The 22,950-nt window shown below is 41.7% G+C and overlaps 2 protein-coding genes across 3 annotated transcripts; one reads left to right on the top strand and one right to left on the bottom strand.

Annotated features, from left to right (window-relative positions):
• Positions 1–4,662: 4,662 nt before the first annotated feature.
• LOC126368067 (uncharacterized) lies at positions 4,663–16,075 on the top strand. The gene is made up of 6 exons (XM_050011944.1): positions 4,663–4,959; positions 7,895–8,103; positions 9,955–10,090; positions 14,135–14,400; positions 14,941–15,217; positions 15,848–16,075. The coding sequence occupies exons 1-6, from the start codon at positions 4,914–4,916 to the stop codon at positions 15,922–15,924; spliced, it is 1,011 nt and encodes a 336-aa protein (XP_049867901.1). The 5' UTR covers positions 4,663–4,913; the 3' UTR covers positions 15,925–16,075.
• Positions 16,076–16,712: 637 nt separating this feature from the next.
• Positions 16,713–19,308, bottom strand: LOC126368015 (pro-resilin). 2 transcript variants are annotated; one of them, XM_050011861.1, is made up of 5 exons: positions 19,124–19,308; positions 18,126–19,052; positions 17,858–18,047; positions 17,614–17,667; positions 16,713–17,534 (listed from the first exon to the last, which is right to left on the bottom strand). In XM_050011861.1, exons 1-5 carry the CDS (start codon positions 19,130–19,132, stop codon positions 16,777–16,779), a joined length of 1,938 nt encoding a protein of 645 aa, XP_049867818.1. In that variant the 5' UTR covers positions 19,133–19,308; the 3' UTR covers positions 16,713–16,776. The 2 variants fall into 2 exon arrangements, with proteins under 2 accessions (XP_049867818.1, XP_049867819.1); XM_050011862.1 differs by having other exon boundaries at positions 17,999–18,047.
• Positions 19,309–22,950: the final 3,642 nt, after the last annotated feature.

Here is a 22,950-nt window from a genome sequence, read left to right as displayed (position 1 = left end):
AAATAATCAATTTCCGCAACTAAGCGCTTAACTGAACTAGAGTCAAGAGCTTTTATTAAAAAAATTGTTGAATGCTTTGAGCTAGAACAAACATTTTCTTCTGAAACTGCTATTAGAATTTCAAATTGTTGGAACAACATTGGAATTTTTAGCCTGTTGCGCGAAATAGCGATCAAACGGCATGTTATTAGAGACATAGGCGATGCACGAGTGGGCCGGTTGTGTTTTGTTTCTTTTGCTGTGCGGGGCGCGGGGGGAAAGGGCCGGTCCCTCGACCCGGCTTAATTAACGCCGGCCCGAAGCGAATATTAAATGTTCGCAAATACACTTATTTGTCCGTGTGTTCCACGTACAGGCTTCCGCCAACTACCTACGCTTTTCTCCGCAATTTTCCCGTCAATTGCACAGACTTGAGCTTGTGTAGGACACTCCTGCGCGTTGGACCGTACGCTCCATATACCTGTGCCCATTAATTGAGGATCCCAGCTCTGTGGCATTTCAAAGAATTAGATTCCACAGTAATTGGCTTTAACTATCTCCTGTGGTCGAGGATTTGGATTAATTAAAATGCGAGAATGAAATATAATATTGATAACCAGAAGGTACGAATTCACTCGTTAACTTTTGACCCTGTTAGGGAATGAAGGTCAGTCATACATGAGGCCTTAACATAGTTAACATGGATAGTATCTCTGAACTTTTGTCGTCCCTAATTTCGTTATTATTTATTACATGTATAAGTAAGTACACAAATTATAATGCAACTTAGAGACAGAAACCACAGGAACCTTAATGAGGTACCTACAAAGACGAATTTATGTAAACAGTTAAAGTGCCTCGGTCCTACTTATAGATAGATGAATTACTGGAAACAGACAAAATACTGGCTACCTAAAATACATCCCCATATGTGTCAAACCAGAACTTCCTATATTATCATAATTACATTGTGTCAGCTACTCCTGGGACCAATTACGTATCAGCCAAAGTTGCTGGAATGGAGGGATTAGGTTAGGATACGTCCCGTCGTGATAACTTGCTGCCCGCCCACATTATATAACCAAATCTAGGAAACAATTTGTGTTCTAGAATTCTAGTAGAATTTGAAATCAAAATATTATGAGTGTGTATTAAAAGCCTGTGATACACTAACAGTGCGGCCTTCGCGCGACAGCCTGCAGCGCCGGCGCAGCAGCTCCTCTAATTTGAAGGTACCGTGCCCTATCATGGTCTGCGCACAATCATAGAAGAAATAATAAAGATTTTTGACACAATCATTATTATTGAATAAATTTATCAGTGCTGTTTATCATTCCTAAAATTGAGAAAAAGCTTGGTACTGATCCGTAATGAACACTGAAAGAGGTGGTACTATACTATTATGCTAGTATACTGCGATGTTCTTTGTTTGGGATATATTTTTTTGGGCGTGATTTCATTTCTCTTCCTGCCCAGAAAATAAGTCTTTGCCTCATATTAACGACCTCCGTGGTGGCGTTGGGCTCACGATCCGGAGGTCCCGGGTTCGATTCCCGGTGGGGACATATCACAAACATTACTTTGTGGTCCCTAGTTTGGTTAGGACATTACTGGCTGATCACCAGATTGTCCGAAAGAAAGAACATCCGTGCTTCGGAAGGCACGTTATGCCCTTGATCCCGCTGACTACTTACTGTAAGTAAGTAGTCGTTACGTGAGCCATGACAAGGGCCTTTGGCGGCTCTATAGTAACCCTGACAGGGTTGATGAGGTTGGTACTCCACCTCACAACCCACACGATAGAAGAATAAGTCGATTTGGTGTGTTCGGTTGTAATTCTTATCAGAATTACAATCCGATTGTGCTGAACGTAGAGGCGAACACACTCATTCATTATTTTCAGTGGCTGGCAAGAGGATTGCCTGCCTCGCCATTGAGTTACATCTTAATCCCGTCTGCACAGTCGATCAATTCAACAGTTCAGGCAGTTAATCTACAGTCTACCAACGCAGTTAATTCATCGACTTGATGGAACCCAGTTTTGCTTATAAACAAACAATTAAAATAATTACGTTAATATTTATTACATTGGAAAGTACAACCTAATAGATGGTATCATTTACTCCTATAAGCAATTCCTTTCAGGAAAAGCTGTTGACAAAGTTGGCGTCTTGTAACGTTCTAAACTTCTTGACCTCTGGGTCAAGATTAACTTTGGGTCGTTTCGTCAACAAAAAAACCAAAAGAAAATGAAAAAATGAATGCTGGAAGAAATCTCTTTGTTTAGAGATAAGCTTGCCTGTACTATTTGTGTTCTTTGTATGTTTCTTGTGTCTGTTTTATTGTGTACAAATAAATAAATAAATAAAAAAAGAATGAATTATTATTTAGGCTACAATCGATGTAAGAAGATTTAAAGTCAACACACAAAACCAATCTTAAGTGACAGGGAGTGACGTCATCGACGTATATAGGTTCAACAGTATATGATTAATATTATGACGGGTACTAATCCATCTATAGAATATCCTGTAGGCTGCTGGAATGATTCCAAATATAATATACCTCACAATATTATTGACTTTATCTTTGTCAGTTGCTATCGGACACCTGTTGCGTGGCCCCAGTTGTTATGATAATACAACAAAAGCTGAACATTGCCTCATATTCAAACTTTCCGATCTTTCCAACTTTGTCTGGAGCTTAAAATGCGACCAACTTATACAAAAATAGAATTGAATTCATTTTATTTTTGACCTGATTTCTTGCATGGGTTCTTTATTGGCGTGCGCTCTATAATTTACCTTACTTTGATTCCAGGCAAAAATAAATCGTAGAATATATCATTTTGATTTCCAGTATGAGGAAGGTACTACCTAAGAGAATATTAGGCTACAAACTTAGGTTTGTTTTTGACTAAAATATTGTAGCTTTGCCTCGGATAGCACCAACTACTTGACCGGACAAATGCCGAGCGCTGAGGGCTCCCACCTGATACAACTTCGGCTCAGGTTGTCGTCGGCTGAGAGGATTATATAGAGAAGTGGGCCCCGAGTGGCTTCAGTAAACTGGGAACCCTTCAGTGTTTAAGTGCACTGCATTTTCTAATAAAAGTATGTCAATCTTAAATAATATGTGGTTCGGCACTGCTGGGTGAGATTTCGCCACTATTTTTCAAAGACATCCAAGCTCAAGCCTCCGCCGTCATTTGGCGCTCTTGCTATACCTGCCACTGTCTTTTGTAAGGTGTCCATTCCGTAAGACCGACAACAATGCCTAAGCAATGTCTTATAATACTAAGTAATATTGCAAGACAATTATTCCCTTTAAATATTCCCGTTATCTTCCTTTAACAGCACCAAACAAAGTGCGAATACGTCATTAGGTACATTACACAAATGTTTGTATACTTACAGTAACAATGTGTGTTTTATTTGTGACTCGTTTCTTTCAGAGCTGAAATAACGAAGCACTTTCTCATTTTGTAGACTTAACTGTTGGAAAACCACTTTGTTGCCAGGAATTTTATAGAGCTTACAAATACGTCCAATAAAAGAGTAAAGAATATTTTACAAATTGCCGTGATGCTCCAGGGGCAGAGCGCAATTCTTACTTGGACCCATCTTGGGCCTTAGATAATTTTTAATTTGCAGTTATTATAGTAAGTAATATCTATAGTAACATACAGTATAATACTTGGTTCTCCTTGAAGGAAAAAATCGCGCACCGTAACAAAATCAGTGTTAACTTAAGTTTCACATTTATTTTCAAAACATATAGCACCTGTTCCTGTTGTATAAAAAACTGTAAATTATGATGCATACACCCGCCGGCTAATTACAGAAGTCTTTAACGGAACATATATTTACTCATGGTAATCTCTGTTGAGATGAGCAGGTGACATAGTTAAAGTGTGTTAGATATATTTTTAATCATACGGTTGATTGCTATGGAGTGCTGTAAGATACACTGCCATTGAGAAGTCAAACTGATATGTAGGTGGTTAGATTACGTCGCACAAAATAAGCCAAATGTAGCGAAGTAGCGACACCTATTGCAGGCAGACGGAAGTACATTCACATGAGCTTTGCTAACACGAACTTCAGAGTATCATCACTAGAATGAGTAGCGTTGACGTATTGTATTGCATTCACAATAAAATTATTGTCACCTATTTGATTTCTTGTATGTTTATTGTTATTTATTTAGATTCTGAAAAACAATAATATTTGTAAAAGTATGAATTACGAACGAATATGTTTTCGAATTCCATTGCTCTGATACACGAAAATTTCCAGTGTAGATTTTTCTCAACGATTCTCACAGTACGATTGCTTTTCTTCGGGGTAGTGTTGCTGCCTGTGATTTCAAATAATATATTATGAAATATAAAAAAGAACCTAAAAGTAACCTAAATTCCTTACTATGAGTCATGATAATTAAAAAACAATTCCTTCCTATAATTTCCACTTTCAAAGAAAAGTTTGAAATTAAGCTCTGACTCATGCTAATAATTACATAGAGGGTGATTAAAAAAACACGCATTCAACCCCTTCACATTTTTCTCGCTTAAGTCATCCGTTGCGGATTCCTGACAGGGAACTTTGCGGGGAAGTAAGAAGGCCCATTCATTATTTTTGTGCCATTTGGTCGCGCGAATACGTCACGCGAATCGTGCCGCTGGAGAGTCACCGCGCGTGCGCCGCGACATCGCCACCGGTTTTAAATTTAGAATCGTCGGGAATTCGCTGGCCTATTTCAATAAACGGCGGATTTTAACTCAGTTATCGATAACCGCATTTATTCACTCAATTGTGTATTCTATCGAATAGAATAACTATCAAACTATAGTGATGTACAGTGAAGTGAGATGAGGATAGTCGTAAGCGTGTGCGCGTGAAGTGTTTAGACGCAGAGCGGTCAGAATAACAGAGATGCGTGGAAGCATATTGCTATTTATGTTAGTGCTGTGGAAACAAGGTAATACTTAATTAGCTTACCGTTTTAAACACTGTAATAGCATTTCGATAATTGTACAATGTGTCACAAAGTGGAACTCGTGTAAAAGCCCTAATAAAAGTTGAGAAAGTGTTGTTTAGGAAATATTAAAGTAAGGCCCAACAGCCATAAGATGTCCGCACATAAACAACGTGACAGCGAGACGGACCCTGAATGAGAATCGAGACAGTTCCGGCGAGCCACACTGAGCCCGCAATATCCCTTTTACAATCACCTCACGTTTTATTGCTCCTAAACCGTGATTTATTCTGAAACACGAAACTGAATTGGTGTTTTATCAATAATTTTGTGGCCCACTTGTGCTTGAAGTACTGGGTTGGGAACTGAGATTACCGACGATACGTTCTTGCGGTTATTACTATCAGTTTCTTATTTATTATTTGGAAGTCTTCTTGATTGGGCCTTACTGAAGCCAATTTAGTTTCTTACTTAAAGCGACACAGATATCCTCAGTATTCACTGACATATACACTTCTCATCAAAAAAATCGAAACACCTTGCAAGTTTACGTTTTGTCAGGATTATCAGAAAAATGTGTACATTTAGGAATAAATGTTAAATGTCGTTTAATAGTGAGTAATATGAGCTTATCAAATCTTAATGTTAATGTTCTAAATTTAAATGAATTTTTCATAGGTTTCGTATTTTGTTAAATGAGTCATTTTTATTCCGTATGGAGTATAAAGGAAATGGATAAAACAACACGTAAATGAAAAAAAAGCTAAAAAACGTTTATTTAATAACTTGTATTCCCTCCCCGAGCTCTAATTACTGCTTCCATACGGTTCTTCATCGATCGGATGAGAGTCACGATCACATGCTGTGGTATATTGTCCCATTCCTCTTGGATTGCATCTTGCAGCTGGCTAAGTGTTTCTGGGGCAGGATCTCTTGCTCGAATTCGTCTCTTTAATTCATCCCACAGATGTTCAATGGGATTCATGTCCGGGCTTCTTGCTGGCCATTCCATAATAGAGATATCGACTTCGTTAAGATAATCTCGTACGACGCCCGCGGTGTGAGCCCTAGCATTGTCGTGCATGAATATGAAGCCGTTGCCAATAAAATGTGCATAGGGCATCACATGAGGCTCGAGACACTCTTCGACGTACCGATGACAGTTTAGTGCAGGCAGACGTGGCCCAGACACGAAAGCAAGCTCTGTCTTACCGTCGGCGCTGATTCCTCCCCAAACCGTCCACGAACCGCCACCATAGCTGACCTTTTCTTCAATGCAGCATTGTGCATAGCGTTCTCCGTCTCTTCTGTAGACCTTGTTCTTTCCGTCGTTACCATACAGCATAATTTTACACTCATCAGAAAAGAGAACTTTGCTCCACTGTAGGTATGACCAATTTAGGTGCTCACGTGCAAAGTTAAGGCGCGCTCTTCGATGGTCTGCAGTTAATTTCGGCCCATTTGCTGGCTTATGCGGTACCAGTCCACGATCCTTCAACCTTCTTCTAATTGTAGAGTCACTTACAGCCACCCTTCGTACAACACGAAGCCGCTGCTGCAGTTCAAAAGCGTTAAGGCGTCGATTTCTTAAAGAAGTTGTTACAATAAATCGATCATCTCGCTCAGAAGTGACCCGATTCCTGCCAGATCCTGAACGGCGCGGGAACAAACCAGTCTCCCGATAACGTTTATAGACTCTATGAACAGATGACAGGCTTAGATGCAGTCTTGCAGCCACAACACGCTGACTAAGGCCAGAATCCAGCAATGCCACAACTTGGGCGGCTTCTGTGGGCGAAGTATCCATACGTTTTAGAAAAAAAACCTTTTTTCAGACGTCCCAAAGTCACAGTATTGAAATAAAAAACAAAAAGTTTAAGGATAGGCGCCAATTTTTAGTTTTTAAACGCTAAATGTACTCCAACCCTAAACACACATTTGTCTCAAAACAGTGATTCATTTCGTTTATAAGATAAACAAATGAAATTCTAATTTTGAATTTAGAATTTTCGCTTATTACTGTAATGGCCAAACTGCCAGCTATACATTTATGTATTTTTTTTCATCGTATGAATTCTTTTTTGTGTTAAATTCGGACAGAAACAATGAAAACGGAAGTGTTTCGATTTTTTTGATGAGAAGGTAGTTAATGTTAGTTATTGAACGTCTACTGCAGATCTGTATTTAGCCTCGCCCTGAACTCAAAGTTCATTGCTAGCGTACGTCGCATTTTTACCTACGTACCTTACTATACTTAAGTAATTAAATACAAAAGTGCTTGCGCAATTATGCAACATTCCTTACATATTCGATAAAGGATTTAAAGGGAAACTTAGAATTTTACGTCATAGAAGACAACTAGTGAGTGTCATCAACTGATCACCATAAGATACGTTTAACATGTTGACAGAGTGAGAATGGGCTTGTTGATTTATTTTTAAGTATTTATACAATAGGGTAGATTCCAACTAGTCAAATCAGTTCCTTTTTACTAAACGTCAAAACAGGAAATTTCTATGGGATTTGTATGAAAAAGCAACCTGTGACGTCATAGGAAAACGGGACAAAATGTCGCACTTATTATTACATTTTTCTTTTTTTGACACCTTTACGAGTCTTTATGTAGTAATCAGAATTTCATAATTTATCTTTCATCTAGGAAACTAGGTACCTAATTATTAACACTTAGTGCAGTGTGCGTGTGTGTGTGTGCACAACTTAATGCAATAAATGCATGTTATTTAATTCGGTTTGCTATACTAACACAAGACCCTTTCACCAACCCGCAGTGGATCAGCGAGGTGGATTATACTCCATGCCCCCTCCGGTTACTTGAGGTGTGAGCTGTGACAACATCGGGACGTATATAGGCTGTTTATTCTTATTGTAGGAATATTAATGTTCTAATATTATGTATATATTCCTATATATGTTTCAGACTGTGTCCGCAGCGTTCGTCTGATAGAGCTGCGAGTACCAGGGCACGCGGCGGCCGGCGGCGAAGCCCTGCTCGGCTGCCAGTTCGACCTGGAGGGCGACCTGCTGTACTCCGTCAAATGGTACAAAGATGGCCGCGAGTTCTACCGGTACATGCCGCGAGGGGCCAACCAGACGCTAAGGTTTCTTAGGCCAGGAGTCACTGTCGATGTAAGTACCTAATTACCTAATATGGGTCATCATCATCAGCCCATTAATGTCCGCCACTGCTGGGGCACGGGCCTTCCCTATGGATGGATAGGGAGATCGGGCCTTAAACCATCACGCGGGCCCAGTGCGGATTGATGGTTATTAACGACTGCTAATGCAGCCGGGACCAACGGCTTAACGTGCCTTCCGAAGCACGGAAGAGCTCGAGATGAAAACTTTTTTTTTGTGGCCACCCATCCTATGACCGGCCTTTGCGAAAGTTGCTTAACTTCAACAATCGCAGACCGAGCGCGTTTACCGCTGCGCCACCGAGCTTCTCCTTAATTTGATATATTTTTTATTTATATATTTATACACGATAAAACAGACAAAAGAAATATACAAAGAAAACAGACAGTACACCTAAGCAATTTTTCTTTCCTAGCCTAGTATGTAGACCAAGAAGAGCTTACATGAAACAGATTAAAAGGAAGGCGAACGTAGTATTTTATAAGGAACAAGAATAGAGAATGCTCTACCGACAAGAGCGTGGCTCTTAAATTAGTGATGTAATGAGGCTAGTATATGTACGATAGCAAAAGTCTCCTCCCTACTTTTCTATTCATCTCTTTCACGAGGGGACGCTGTCCACTCTTTCCCGGAAGCATCCAGGTCAACTTTCCAGCGTTAAATTTAGAGGACCTAGAGAAGTCGTCTTTATTAAGTCCGATCGGCGTGGGTTGAATAATATCAGTGATGCCCTCTGGGTAAATTTTCACTGAACCCTGGCCTTTTTGGTGAGCTGCGGCACCCATATGTTTTCCAACTATTAATCTGTGTATATTTTAATATTGTAAATGTATATGTGTGTCGTAGGTTTTACCTAAATAAACTTTTTTATTATTATTTTTTTCTCTACCTCAACGTCCAAGAAGTGTCCATTCTGTGATTATTAATTATGAAATCTCTAATAATATTCGTATTCGCCTATCATATTTCATCATGCCTATTATTTCGACAGGAACGAGGAAAATTATCCTATCATAATTAACAGCTGAAAATGGTTTCTGATTACCAATAAATTGATATAGAAATAAAAGTAAGGAAAGAATGAATAAATCAAAAACGATCAGATTGTTCTATGTGATGTATAATGTATGTGCAATAAAGACTAATATTGAATTGATCGTCAGTCACGAATGTTCATCTTTTGATTTGCTTGACGTTTGGCATATGGTCGCATGACGTCATTCAAAAACAATGTCGTATTTTTATTTTTCCTCGAATATCATAAGTATATGCACAACATTTGTTTATAATTAGGTGGCAAGTCTGTGTCATTCTTCAATATAGTGTTCTTCTACATCTGAATACAATAATACAAACAATTGATGTTGTTGCGTGTATTGTATTTATGGACGTGTGTGCATCTATTTTTGTGAACCTACTTATACTCTTAGGAATCTTTATATAAGTATCTACCTAAATAAATATCTAGGTAGCGCTTTGGCGGAATATATAGGAATTCGAATACATATTTAATGGATTCAAGTCTTTTTACATAGTAGCATAGAATAAGGAATAATACTGCGTGGGCTTCCTTTACACTTAGCTGTCTCCTTTACGGCTTGAGCAATCTATGAAAACAAACGCTTTCTATATCACTTCTCCACGAAAAACAACAAACAAACTCCAAAAACTTCAAACAAACAAAACTCTAAAATGATATGACAAGCCTACTCACTTAGCGATACTTATAATTATCCTTCTACCCTGACCCCACATAGGGTTCGGCACAACATATTGTCTTCTTTCATTCCTCTGCACATAGTCATCTCATACTCACAACTAATAAAAAAATATATGTATCAGTTGCGCAGGTCATCGAGTGACGTGGTGACGCTGGTAAACCTGAAACTGGAGTCAGCAGGGCTGTACCGCTGCGAGGTGTCGGGCGAGGCGCCACAGTTCGCCACCGTCGCTGACGAGAAATACATCACTATTCACAGTGAGTCACATTTTATTGCCTATTATCGTCTAGTGATGTGAACCTAACACTGGAGTAGATGTCAAAAGCCATGTGCCTCAAAAAAGCAACTTGTAACTATGTCAGATAAATTGTAACTAAGATAACTTACTCTAATGTTCTTAAAGTATGTGGTGTAAAGAATCATCAGCAACAGCCCATTAACGTCCCCACTACTGGGGCACGGGCCTTCCCTATGGATTAATGGATAGGGAGATCGGGCCTTAAACCACCACGCGGGCCCAGTGCGGATTGGTGCTAATGCAGCCGGGACCAACGGCTTAATGTGCCTTCCGAAGCACGGAATGCATGCACGGAATGTGTAAGGTTTTTTTTTTTTTTTTTTTTTTGACGTGACTTATTGTAGATTTGCCGCAGATGGCATTAACTACTTGGCCGGACAAATGGGGAGCGCTGAAGGCTCTCACCCGGTACAACATTTAAGACAACAGGCCTGAGGGTGCCCAGTTGGGCGCGAACCTCGGCTCAGGGCGTCGTCTGAGAGGAAAAATATTTGAAAGAATTAATCGACCCTAGTGGGTCGATAGCGATAAGCGCTGAATGAGGGAAATCGTCGACCACGCCGGCGGGTTCGGTATCGGGGTCCTGAAGTGTTTGGTGTCGCGAGCTGATTGGCTGCCTCTATGGCTAGGGTAATCGGGTCGTCGGGATCGTATATTACGTCCTTCGGACGCCGATACTTTTCAGTACCGTCCCTAAGCGGGATGTAATCGGAAGCCGCAACTACCAGGGGATTCGGGTGGTGCGGAGCAGAATCGAAAAAACGTTTGGAAGCTAATTTGAGCCATTGGGCAATGGTTGGCAGACCTAGGTCAATGTGCAGATTTTCATTGCGAAGGAACCACGGAGCTCCCGTGGCTTTCCGCATGAAACGATTTTGTATTACCTGTAGACGGTGGATTTGAGAGGGACTCGCATGAGCGAAAACTACCCCTGCATAGGTCATGATCGGACGGATGCAAGTCGTGTAGATTTTCACCTTATTCCTAAGGGACAATTTACTTCGCTTGTTAAGGAGACAATGAAGACGGCCCATTACAAACGCGGCGCGATCGCGCACACGTTTGATATGGGCCTTGAAAGTAAGACGTCTATCTAAGACTACGCCGAGATATTTGACTTGCTCCTCCCAAGGGATCGGCTTGCCAAACATCTTAATGATTTTAAGTTGACGGCGTGACCGTGGCGTGTTATAATAGCCCTTTGAAAAGTACACCGCTGCACTTTTCTCCGGGTTTACCTCGATTCTCCATTTGCGAAACCACTTGCCCAAGGCATTGGCCGCGCGTTGGAGGATTCCGGTCATCATAACTCGACCACGGCACGAAGAATAGATGGCTGTATCATCCGCAAATAAAGCTAATTCGGTATTAGGGGATTTGGGAATGTCACTAGTATACAATGAAAATAGTAAAGGGGAGAGAACGGAGCCTTGTGGGACTCCAGCATGTATAGGGTGCGGTGACGAGAGCGTCCCTTCCACGCGGTAGCGAAAGGTTCGATTTGAGAGGAAGTCTCGTATGATGTGCACGAGACGGTCTGGCACTCCCAGTGAATAAAGCTTGTAGATCAAGCCGTTGTGCCAGACTTTGTCGAACGCTTTCGCCACATCGAAGAAGAGCGCTCCCGTAGCGACAGGTTTTTTTTTTAAGTTTAATCTACTAGAGATATGTTCAACAATACGGTGCACTTGTTGAACGCAGGAGTGTTTGGTTCTAAAACCAAACTGCTCTGGTGGAATAAGACTATTGGATTCGGCGTAGTCCCGTAATCTAGCAAATATGAGCCGCTCATAAACCTTCCCCATGGAATTGAGGAGACTTATGGGGCGGTAACTCGAAGGTTCGTTTTTAGGTTTCCCAGGCTTTGGTATACCAATTACAATTGCTTCTTTCCACTGCTGTGGAAAGACGCAGTTGCTCAAGGCGACGTTGAATATTGCCGTTAGTAAGCAGATGAGGGGAGCACCGAAGTTTTTAAGGACACGATTCGTGATACCGTCTGAGCCAGGGGCTTTTCGGGTATGAAATCTTTTGATAATACCTAGGACCTCTTCCTCAGTTACCTGTGGAAGAGGAAGATCGGTGGGAGGTACAGAAGCCCTACGCTGAACTTCAGAGTTCACCGTCGAGAGGTGCCTACGATCGATAGGGAGAGTGCTGGGCGAGCATTGGGCTTCGAGACTGTCGGCAAGGCATTCAGCTTTTTCGTCATCGTCGAAAGCGGGGGGTTGGTTAGGCCTATTGAGAGGGGGAGTAGGAACAACCGTATCCTTTTGAAGAGACCTAGACAGCTGCCAGATGGCCTGGTGGTGGGGCTCAATGCCGCTCAAAAGATTATCCCACCGATTCTGTCGCATGTCATTAATACGTTTTCTTACAGTATGCTGCAAGAGACGCAAATGACGGCGACATTCCTCGGTGCGATTGGAATCATATGCGCGGGTGGCTGCGTTTTTCTCCGTTAGCAGATCACGGATGTCGGTAGGCAGTTTCCAGCGATGGTCTTCCATCTCCGGAACCTGTTTTGAACTTTCGTTCAAAACCGACCTCACGTGATCCGTGAGGGAGTTAATAGCTGTCGAGGCCTCCTCTAAGGAGGTTATTTCTACTGGGATACTATCTAAGTACACTGAACTGGAAGACTGGAGGCCTTCGGCCACCTTCTCCCAGTCCAGCACTGTCTTAGGGGGTGCTGGATTATCAGGGGCGTCTAAACGGGAGCCTAGTTTTAATATAACAGGTCGGTGGTCGGATTGTAACTCGTGTAGTACTTCTATAGAACATAAACGTAAGTTTATGTTCTATAGTTATTAGGAGATAGATAAGCCGACACTAATGTGATCGGCTGATGTCCTGTCATGCCTACTCGACAGATCGAAGCCTCAATGTCAGTGAGGGCAGGTGGGTCTATGGGGATACAGTGAAGTGACTTTTTATAATAAATGAGAGTGCCCCCTTTGGGCGCGCAGGTCCTGTCGTTTCGCACTAGATTATAATTTGCCATCTTGGGGTCGCGGTTAGAGGGTTTGAGGAAAGATTCCTGCACTAATAAAATATCTACCTGATGGTGTTTTACAAACTCGTGAATCTCTGCACGTTGACCTAAGATGCCATCAGCATTGAAAAAACCTATTGTAAGGGAACGCGGTTTGACTCTACTTTTATTTGTACAATCCATTATTAGGCTTTAAATTGGGACAGGGAGTCTAATAAACTGTCAAGTTGACTAAGGGCCGACTTAAAGAGAATACTAAATTCCCTAAACTGGTTGACAGGAAATGCAGAGGCCTGAGGGGCCATCGCAGGAACCGGACGAGGCGCGAGAGAGGCTGCAGGAATACCTAAATTGCTACTAGGTTGGGCGCGGGGCGGATTTGTGGGTCGGACGATTGACGGGGGACGAGTCCATGCGGATGGACGCTGCGGCGCGAGTTTGGTCTGCGTGAGTGGCAGAGCCGGGAAATCGCGAGTAGAGTGCGAGGAAGGGGCCATATGGGCTTTAGTGGGACCGGATTGGGAAGCTGCAGCTCGGGCTGCCCTTCGTTGGGCTACCTTGTGGTGGGTGCGTGGAGCCTTGGTGCATCCGCGATAGTTCGCAGGATGACCTTGCTGACCACACAGCACACAACTAGGGGGTTCTACCTCGTTTTTGCCTCTAAGGCAATCCGAGGTAGCGTGATCCCCTAGGCACTTTACGCACCTAGGCTTGGCATGGCAATGCCTACTAGAATGCCCGTAAAGTTGGCATCTATGACACTGCGTTGGGGGGCCTCCCTTATGGGGACGGAATGTGTAAGGAATACCCAGACAAAATAGTAAAAAAAATACTTTTACACTTACTTTACTTTTCTTATACTTTTAAACGTATTGAAATGTTGTCTTATATTTTGTACCGGATGAGACCCATCAGCGTTCCCCGTTTGTCCGGTCAAATAGTTAATGTTATTGGTGGTAAATCTACAATAAGAGACGTCATAATAAAGGGTAACTTTACACTTTTCAGTTCTCCCAAAAGGCGGGCCACGGATAACGGGTCTCCGATATCAGTACGATATTGGAGACCGTCTGATAGCCAACTGCTCGTCGCCAGGGTCGCGACCTCAAGCCCAGCTAAAGTGGCTGGTCAACAACCGACCAACCCACAAGGGCCACTTGCGGGGGCCCTGGCTCAGAGTGGCCCAAGATCCCCCCGATACTGTCGAGGTCACACTAGGACTCAATTTCATGGTCCTGCCTGGACATTATAAAAACGGTGTTATGGAGGTCAAGGTATGGTCACTTCGCATACATAATATTAATATCTCGCCTATTTCCCGTTGAGGTAGGCAGAGACCACGAAATCCCACTTACCTTATGTCGGTCGAGTTGAATATGAATGGCTGCTTAAAGATCATGACTTCTTTAATAACACTATTTCTTATTTGATTATGCTTGATCCCAATTGGATATTTGACTGGGTCAAAGATAAGTTATAAAATGCTAATCTAGAAATAGAAGCCAGTCTAAGATGATCATAAATCAATCTCATTTCTTTTCGACTTATTTTCGAATTTTATTTATGAATTAAGAAACAATGAGCACGACGTTTAACTGCTTTTGTTGATGACGTCACAGGACAGTATTTCCATACAAACTCCAAAGAAAACTTTCGTTTTGACGTAAAAAGTACCTACCTTATTTGACTAGGTTGTCAAGTAGCCTAGTCTGGACAAAGGCTTCTCCTTGATAACACAACACAAACTTTTAGACTAATTAATACTAAAAACTTATACAATATCTAAATAACCCTCCTTTGCTTATGTTTTTCAGTGTCAATCAACGATAGCACCGTTATACCAACGCGAGAAAGCGTACATTTTATCAATGCCCGATCTAAACGAAGATACGACGAACAAAGAATCCGAGATAGACCTGGGCCCCGAGCCGGCTGATACCATGGACTTGTCAGACAAACTAATGCAGGAGAATATTATTAACAGCTTCCGAGAACTGGCTAACACCATACACTTGGAGCTCCCAGCACTGACGACCACGACGCCAGAACCGGATACTACAACTTCAGAGCCGGAACCTCATGATAGTGATGGTAATTCGAAAGTTACTTTTATTTTGCCACCGGAACAATAAGAAAATACTGGGCTGAAAACATTCGAAAACCATCGACACGATTAGATGTTACTTTTATAATATTTTATAAAGTGTAATATAAAGTAAGTATATATAAGGTATGTAATATAATATGTGACCGCCTGTTAACCTGCCACCGTATGGTTTATCAAAATATCCCATCTCAGAACGAAATATAATTGAAAACGACGAATTAGTGGCTGTGCGTTAAGTAATTGGCGACGTGCAGCTCTGCCCACCTCGATATGGATACCGTCGTAGGTCGTGACTTATTTCTGTCATAATTATTCAAGTTTAAATTTTGAAAATTTTAATAAAATTATAAGTGCTTAATAGTAAAATTAATTACTATTAATAATATTAATATTAATAACTTTTATTAATTGATTTTAAAATCTTTATTGTAATTAATTAAAGTAGATTCTTTTAATAATTATTCAGTAATGTGGATATTTCTCAATTAGTTGACGTTGGTACTTCTATTGTATTTGTCGAAGGTACTGTACCTCACGATAATCATCTCACACTCACAACTTCGAAAATGAATTTTTCATAAACATACTTATAACCGCATTTTCTTTAATTTCAGCTCAATCCACATCGAAAGGAACATCGCTTACTTTTTCAATTGTGTTGCTGACGATCCTCCTGCAACTGTTATTATAGACAGGCAGTTTACATCTCATAATAATATTCATTATATCTCAGACATGCCATGTTATTGTGCTAATGCCGCTAAAATATATCTAGTTACTTACGTGAAACGTGTAAAGCTGGTACCTCACACAACTTAGGGAATGTTGCGAATACTTGCGAATCATAACTTAGACGCATTCGCGAATATTTAACTGTTTACCATCGCAAATGGGAAAGTAAATAAAACTACAGTGGAAAGGCTACATACATCACTTAGTTGCATTTTTATTGTGATTAGTGTTTTGTGTATTTTATTTATAAATGAAGTTTATTGCTGGATTATTGTAATAAATTAATAAACGTTCATGTAGTGTTGTGTTGTATGAATCTTCGTGTGTGAGGTGCGACCATAATTAGAGATTGGTGCTTTTATTGTGTAATATAATGTATGTAATATAGGCTCTACAGTGTTGTTAAGGCAATTATTTTAAATAATATTCTCGCAGTGTTGCATCGTTGCATCAAATAGTGATGCATCTGATTGTGATATAATTTTTTCCAAGCATTTACAATGGCTATTTATTTTGTGATGTATTTTTTAAAAACTATTGTTCAAAATTTCTGATACTAATATGTTATAATTATAATTTGTAAGATGATTTGGCACCTTTTTTTTCTTTACAACAATAATTATTATATTTTTGAAGTAGATAAATAATTAAAATAATAATGACAATTGTAGAAAGATTAGGAAATTAAATAAAATATGTTTAATTAAATACGAAATTGATTTATTTACAAATATCCGTAATTCTTAAAGTAGGTCAAACTAGAGTTGTGACATGGTTATCGTTAATCAGTGAGATAGCGAAGTCGTTGAGTTTAGTAGCCGGAGCCTCGTGGTCCACTGGGACCCCCACTGGGGTATCCTTCGTCACTGCCCGAGCTGTCACGACCCCTGCCGCCCTGCGGCCCGCTACTCGGGTAGCCGCTGTCGCCTCCACCGCGGCCGAATCCATTTCCTCTCCCCTGTGGACCCCCGCTAGGGTAGCCATTGTCGCCGCTTTGAGGGCCACCAGATCTTCTAGCCCCACCTTGAGAACCACCGAACCCTCTGTCGCTTCCCTGAGAACCGAAACCTCTACCTCCGCTTTGGGAACCACCGAATCCATCATCCTGGCCATCAGAGAAACCTCTCCCACCTTGTGGGCCGCCACTTGGATATCCTTCTTCACCTTGTGATCCCCCACGTGGAGAACCTCTACCTCCCTGAGGCCCACCTGAACCACCTCTACCAGGGCCTCTGCTAGGGTAACCACTATCGCCGCCGCCATTAAAGTTTTCTAGACCATTACCACCAGGTCCCCCTGATGGATATCCTTCTCCACCTTGTCCGGGCCCGCCACTACCACGACCTAGACCGTTTCTACCACCCCCAGGTCTTCCACTTGGATATCCCATCCGTTGACCTCCAAATTGGGAAGGCGGGCCTTGCCCAAAGTCATCCTGCTCCTGATAACGACTCGGTGCTTGTTGCCCCTGCTGTCCTGGTGCGCCTTGCTGATACCCCAGACTATTGTCGCTGCCCGGGAAACCACCACCGCCAGGCCCACCTTGTGAATATCCTTGCCCTTGCGCACCTGCAATTTTAGTAAAATAGTCAAATAGTTTTTGTTTCTTTTTGTCCGACCACTGCGACTAAATGTGACAAATTATTACCTGAACCGAATCCGGATTCGGAACCGCCCCTTCCACTACCACCACCTCCACCGCCTGAAAATAGTAAGAAAGTAATGACGACATTATGCCTATTTTAAATACATGTAATTAATTAATTACTCATTATGTATATAGGCGATACATAAGCGGAAAACTACAGGTGGTTATTGGTTATACTACGCTACGGCCTGTTAATTAGGGCAACCTAGATGTATGTTAATATGTTAAGACATAGTCGCAGTACCCTCGTATCGGATCTGAGGCTTGTATCCCTGCAGGCCGGCCTCGTACTCCACCACCTGCTTCCTGCCATCAGGCAGTACCACGTTATATTCCCCAGTAGCTAGGTCGCCGTCCCGTTGTTCAGAATGACCAAATTTAGTACCTGTCTGCGCGTCGTCGACTTCATAATTAAACTCGTATTTAGCTGGCTCCTGAAACGAAGAGAACATTAGCTAAGAATGTACTTATTGAACACAAAAATAAATGAGAAATATTTAAAAAAATCTTACGTCAGATTCGTCCCCATCGAAATCGGATCCTCCACCAGACCCTCTACCTGCTGCTCCACTTCCAAACCCTGGAGTACCGTACGAGGACGAAGGTGGACCTCTCTGTGCCTCATTAAAACCGCCGCTACCACCACCACCAGCGTTTGGCGGCCCATATGCAGAATCAGGTCTTTGAGATGCGCCACGCTGGCTAGGTGATTGGCCACCAGGACCGAAGCCATTACCCTGAGGCTGGAATCCTCCGGTGGGTGGTGGACCATACGAGCTTTCGGGTCTATTGGGTCCTTGACTGACTCCTGATCCACTTGGTCCAAATCCACCACCAGGTTGACCGCCTGGCCCTTGATTACTATTAGGTGGACCATACGAGGATTGTGGACGGTCTCCACCACCCCTGTTACTGCCGCCGCCATTCCTGTTACCGCCGCCAAAAGGTTGGTTTCCTTGAGACCTAGACGAGCCACCTCGTTCTGGCGCACCATATTGTGTACTTGGTGGTTGATTACCACCGCTTCCTCCATCGAATCGATTTTGGGGCTGAGAGCCGAAGCCAACTTGGGACTGGGAGCCGAATCCACCCTGGGATTGAGAGCCGAATTGGCCTTGGCCCTGCGATCCTCCTCTTTGACCTCCCCTCTGTCCTTGCCCTTGTCCTGGAGGGCCATATTGCGTGTCGGGGCTTTGTCCTCTCGCTTGCCCAGGAGGTAGATATGTGTCTTGTGGTCCATTCTGATTTCCAAATCCTCCTACCCCTGGCTGATTACCGTGCGGGCCCCCGCGGCCGCTGGATGGGCTTCCACCAGAGCCGGGTGGCCCATATTCTGAAGAAGGTCTCCCGCCAGCGCCACTACTACCAGGAGGTAAATAACTATTCACTGGAGGCTCACATCTGATCGTCCACGCCAGAGCGCTCAACCAGACTATCCACTGAAATATAATCGCAAGGTTAAACAAACTTCAAAGTTACAACAAAGCTAACATTGAAAACATATACTTACTAAAATCATTGCCGAAATATTCTCATGAAATCCTAAAGCTAGTGGCTGTAAAATGACGCGTCTTTATTAAGATTTGGCTTTGGAATACATTAAATTTGAATAGCTCGAGTTTATATAGGGTTCAGTTGGGAGCGTGATATCAATGGTAATGCAAGCGTTGCACGCGTGTCGTGTCTCTGCGTTTAGTTTCGTGCATCTGCCGCTGCCGTGGGATACCTCGCGGCACTAACGACTGATACGTGACAACTCGCCAACCTCCTTCAATTAATCATTTGCTTCTAGGTCCTCATTTGTTTTCAAAACGTCTCCTTTCTAAAACCACTGATATTTAAGACTCTTGTTCATGATCTGGACACACAAGGTAAAGTAATTAACTTTACCTTAAAAAATAAGTAGTTCGACTTATTGGTATATTTTTTAGATTATTTAACCTTTAATTTAATACACCTAACTATTGAACACACACACACGTCTTTTGTTAAAATAACTTTTTTAATTACCAGACACATGTCATCATAAGCTCACTAAAAAACTGACTGGAATTTATGCATTAGAAAATACGGCACTAATTACTTTTGTTGCTACCCAGGGGATGCTTGTTTTAGTACAGAACAATATTATGCCATGCATATTCAAATTCAAATTCAAAAATATCTTTATTTAGTAAGTAGGTAACATAGTTACACTTTGAATCGTCAATTTTTACATAACGAACGTCTCATCCGCCTAAAACTACTGCAGCTTCTCACAACCTGTATAGCCGGGGAAAAGAAGCTGCAAGAAAATCTCGGCACAGGGCCCTAGACGTTCTTTAAAAAAAAAACATAAAATATTGGTATACAATTGAGTAATTTAGCTGCCTAATATCAGTTCTCAGACAGTTAATCCCATGCATTCATATCTTCTAAATAATCACTAACTTTATAATAAACCTTTTTTGTAAAGTTTCTGTTTAACTACTGTCTTAAAACAATTGAAAGGCAAATTCTGAATGTCAATGGGAATCTTATTGTAAAAACGTATACATTGCCCCTTAAAAGATTTTGTAATGTTATGTAATCGACTGACTTGTGAAGCAAGTTTATTTTTATTCCTGGTATTAACAATGTGCCGATCGCTATTTTTTGCAAATAATCCTATATGTTTTTTTACATATTTACATAGTAATAGGTCTTCTTCTTTGCGAGTCGATGGCGATCGATACTAAATACTAGTAATAGGTAACTTCACGATTTGTCTTTTACAGGATACCTAGAGGTGACGTAGAGCTAATTTATTATAATTGCATTTAGAAACCTTTTTCAATACCTTACAACAATTAGATATTTAACACAATTTTTTCGCTTATAAATGCAAATCAAACCAGTTCCATTGTACTATTATAAACGGACACCTTTAATCCCTAGCAGCGCAGACAAGACTTCCCTAGTTTTGTAAGGATATTACAGGCTGATCACCTGATTGTCCAGAAGTAAGATGATCCGTGCTTCGGAAGGCACGTTAAGCCGTTGGTCCCGGTTACTACTTACTGATGTAAGTACGTATTGTACGTAGAGTCACGTCAGGGGCCTTTGGCGGCTCAATAATAATAATAACCCTGATACCAGGGTTGATGAGGTTGGTTGGTTGGTTGTGCTCACGTGCCCTCACTGTGCGCGGGAGTTCACTGTAAAGATAGGCTACATAAGCCATCTTCGGGCGCATCAGCGTCGTGCCGACTAGGAGTCGAAGTGGTCGCCATGGCCGAAATCGGTCGGAGAGATCATCATCATCATCATCCACCTCATAACCCACACGATATAAGACTACTTATACTTAATGACCTAGATCGCTAAGATCACAATAGATCAATACAAAGTATTATAAATGAAGAATGAATGATAATTTGTTACCTATATGTATTATGATTGTAGATATAACCAATGATCTAGATTTCCAAGAACACATTAGATCAATGCAGAATCTATTGCGACGTATATCGGGCTCCGTGAGCGCAGTACATCTTCACTCGCTAGTTAGTGTGAATCGTGCGCAAGATGGTGCAATGGTTATGATCAATATATTACACAAACAGTGTCATATGTATATGTTTAGCCCAGTATGTGTAAAGCCCACTGTATTTTCATCGTTGGATATCAACACCAAGTGTGGCTGTATGTTGCTTGCAAAGCTGCTCATCTCTTTGGGAATTACAAGCGTGACTTGTGTATCTACGTAATAAAGCCTTACCGCTTTTGGTATTACTTAGTCTGGCATATTCGTCGGATTGCTCAAAGCAACATATTATAACATCAATGTTTCAACTTACAAACATAATATAACGGGTGTTAGTGACATCGTAACGAAAAAAAAAAATGGAACGCCTATTATATTGTACTAAAAACGATGGTGGGTGTTTTTCTTGTCGCAAATGTTTAATTAAGATTTTCAATTTTTACTGTGCCGCAATGTAAGTCGAACAACGCGCCACACAGACGCTAAACTTACGCGCGGCTACGTTACGCGTGTGAGATACGATGTTGATATCTAGGTAGGAGTTTTCATTCTCTTGTATTTAGATGCTTAGTAGTGGTTCAACGTTTAAAAATGTTGTTTGTTGAAGTAGAACACCTACTGCCACGATTTTTCACGCACGGTACCTACCTACCAGTTATTAAAACGTTCCTAACTTATTAACAATAAAAACCCTACTCTTGCCTTACCTTAATTGTTATTCCTTCGGATGAAGTACCTAGGTAGGTACCCTAGAACATGTCACGTCACGTAGGTATGCAACATTGCGTTTCCTCCGCGGTAGGTAGGTATCACACGCACTCACAAACACAACACCTTGCTCTTTAATAAACATCAACAATCTTCCATACTTTTGCGCAGTAAATGGTCTATGATCTATCATCATAGTCGACACTACTCATTTACAGAATGAAACAAACACTCACAAACACGAAAAAAATATCCTCGAAAAACATCACGCGATTCGGGTCAAGCTTAGTATTCGACTGAGCGGAAGCGCGCGGCGGCGTTAGCGCAAAGCATCAAAGGCGCCGACTAAGGGCGCCGACGACGCACCGGCCGCGGCCGCGTCGAGCCGACGACTAGAGAGAGAGAGAGAAGTATGTTTATGGTGCAAGTGACAGAGAAAGAAATAGTATCTGTTCGTATGCCTACTTTATTGGCGAGCGTTGCCCTTGACCCGTGCGCCGGCTATTCACCTGCGCATAGCTGAAGTTGTAGATACGTTATTATTATTATTGATGACATTGATAAAATTTAATAATTAGTAATTTTTATTTGTTTATTTTAAATGTGCGTTCTATGCAGCTTAAAACACAATATGGGACTGAAAAAAATCTATTATTTTTATGAATTTGGCGACAGGAAACTTCACTTGATACCTATCAACTCAAAGAAATACCTAGTATCTGTTCGTAATGCCTACTTTATTGGCGCGCGTTGCCCTTGATCCGTGAGGCTATTCACGTCCGAGTATCCATCAAGACAGATCAAACAAGCCCTAACTCGGAGGTCTTGCGTCCCAGGATCCTTTAATTATGTCTTAGAACCTTCTTGGCCTATGTGGTCCAGTGGTTGAGCGATGGGATGCGGAGGGTCCGGGTTCGTATTCCGGTGGGGACATATCACAAAAATCTGTTTATAAGGCCTTTGGTTGGGACGTTACAGGCTGATCACCTGATTGTCCGAAAGTAAAATGATCCGTGCTTCGGAAGGTACGTTAAGTCGTTGCTCCCGTCTACTAGGTACTTATGTAAGCACGTAGCCGTTACATGAATATTGTACACAGAACAGGATAGGTTTAATTAGTTCTT

The sequence above is a fragment of the Pectinophora gossypiella genome, chromosome 7 (assembly GCF_024362695.1).
Source record: "Pectinophora gossypiella chromosome 7, ilPecGoss1.1, whole genome shotgun sequence".
NCBI lineage: Eukaryota > Metazoa > Arthropoda > Insecta > Lepidoptera > Gelechiidae > Pectinophora > Pectinophora gossypiella.
Note: the sequence above shows the minus strand (reverse complement) of the source record. Positions and strands in the feature narration are given on the sequence as shown.

Excerpts from the sequence above, each read along its gene's own strand:
- LOC126368067 (XM_050011944.1), top strand. The coding sequence starts at position 4,914 with ATGCGTGGAAGCATATTGCTATTTATGTTAGTGCTGTGGAAACAAG. Across the intron at positions 14,401-14,940 it reads ACGGTGTTATGGAGGTCAAG|TGTCAATCAACGATAGCACC; the intron begins GTATGGTCACTT and ends TATGTTTTTCAG. Across the intron at positions 15,218-15,847 it reads GGAACCTCATGATAGTGATG|CTCAATCCACATCGAAAGGA; the intron begins GTAATTCGAAAG and ends CTTTAATTTCAG.
- LOC126368015 (XM_050011861.1), bottom strand. Across the intron at positions 17,668-17,857 it reads GCCTCAGATCCGATACGAGG|GCGGTGGAGGTGGTGGTAGT; the intron begins GTACTGCGACTA and ends TACTATTTTCAG. Across the intron at positions 17,535-17,613 it reads CGAATCCGGATTCGGTTCAG|GTGCGCAAGGGCAAGGATAT; the intron begins GTAATAATTTGT and ends CTAAAATTGCAG.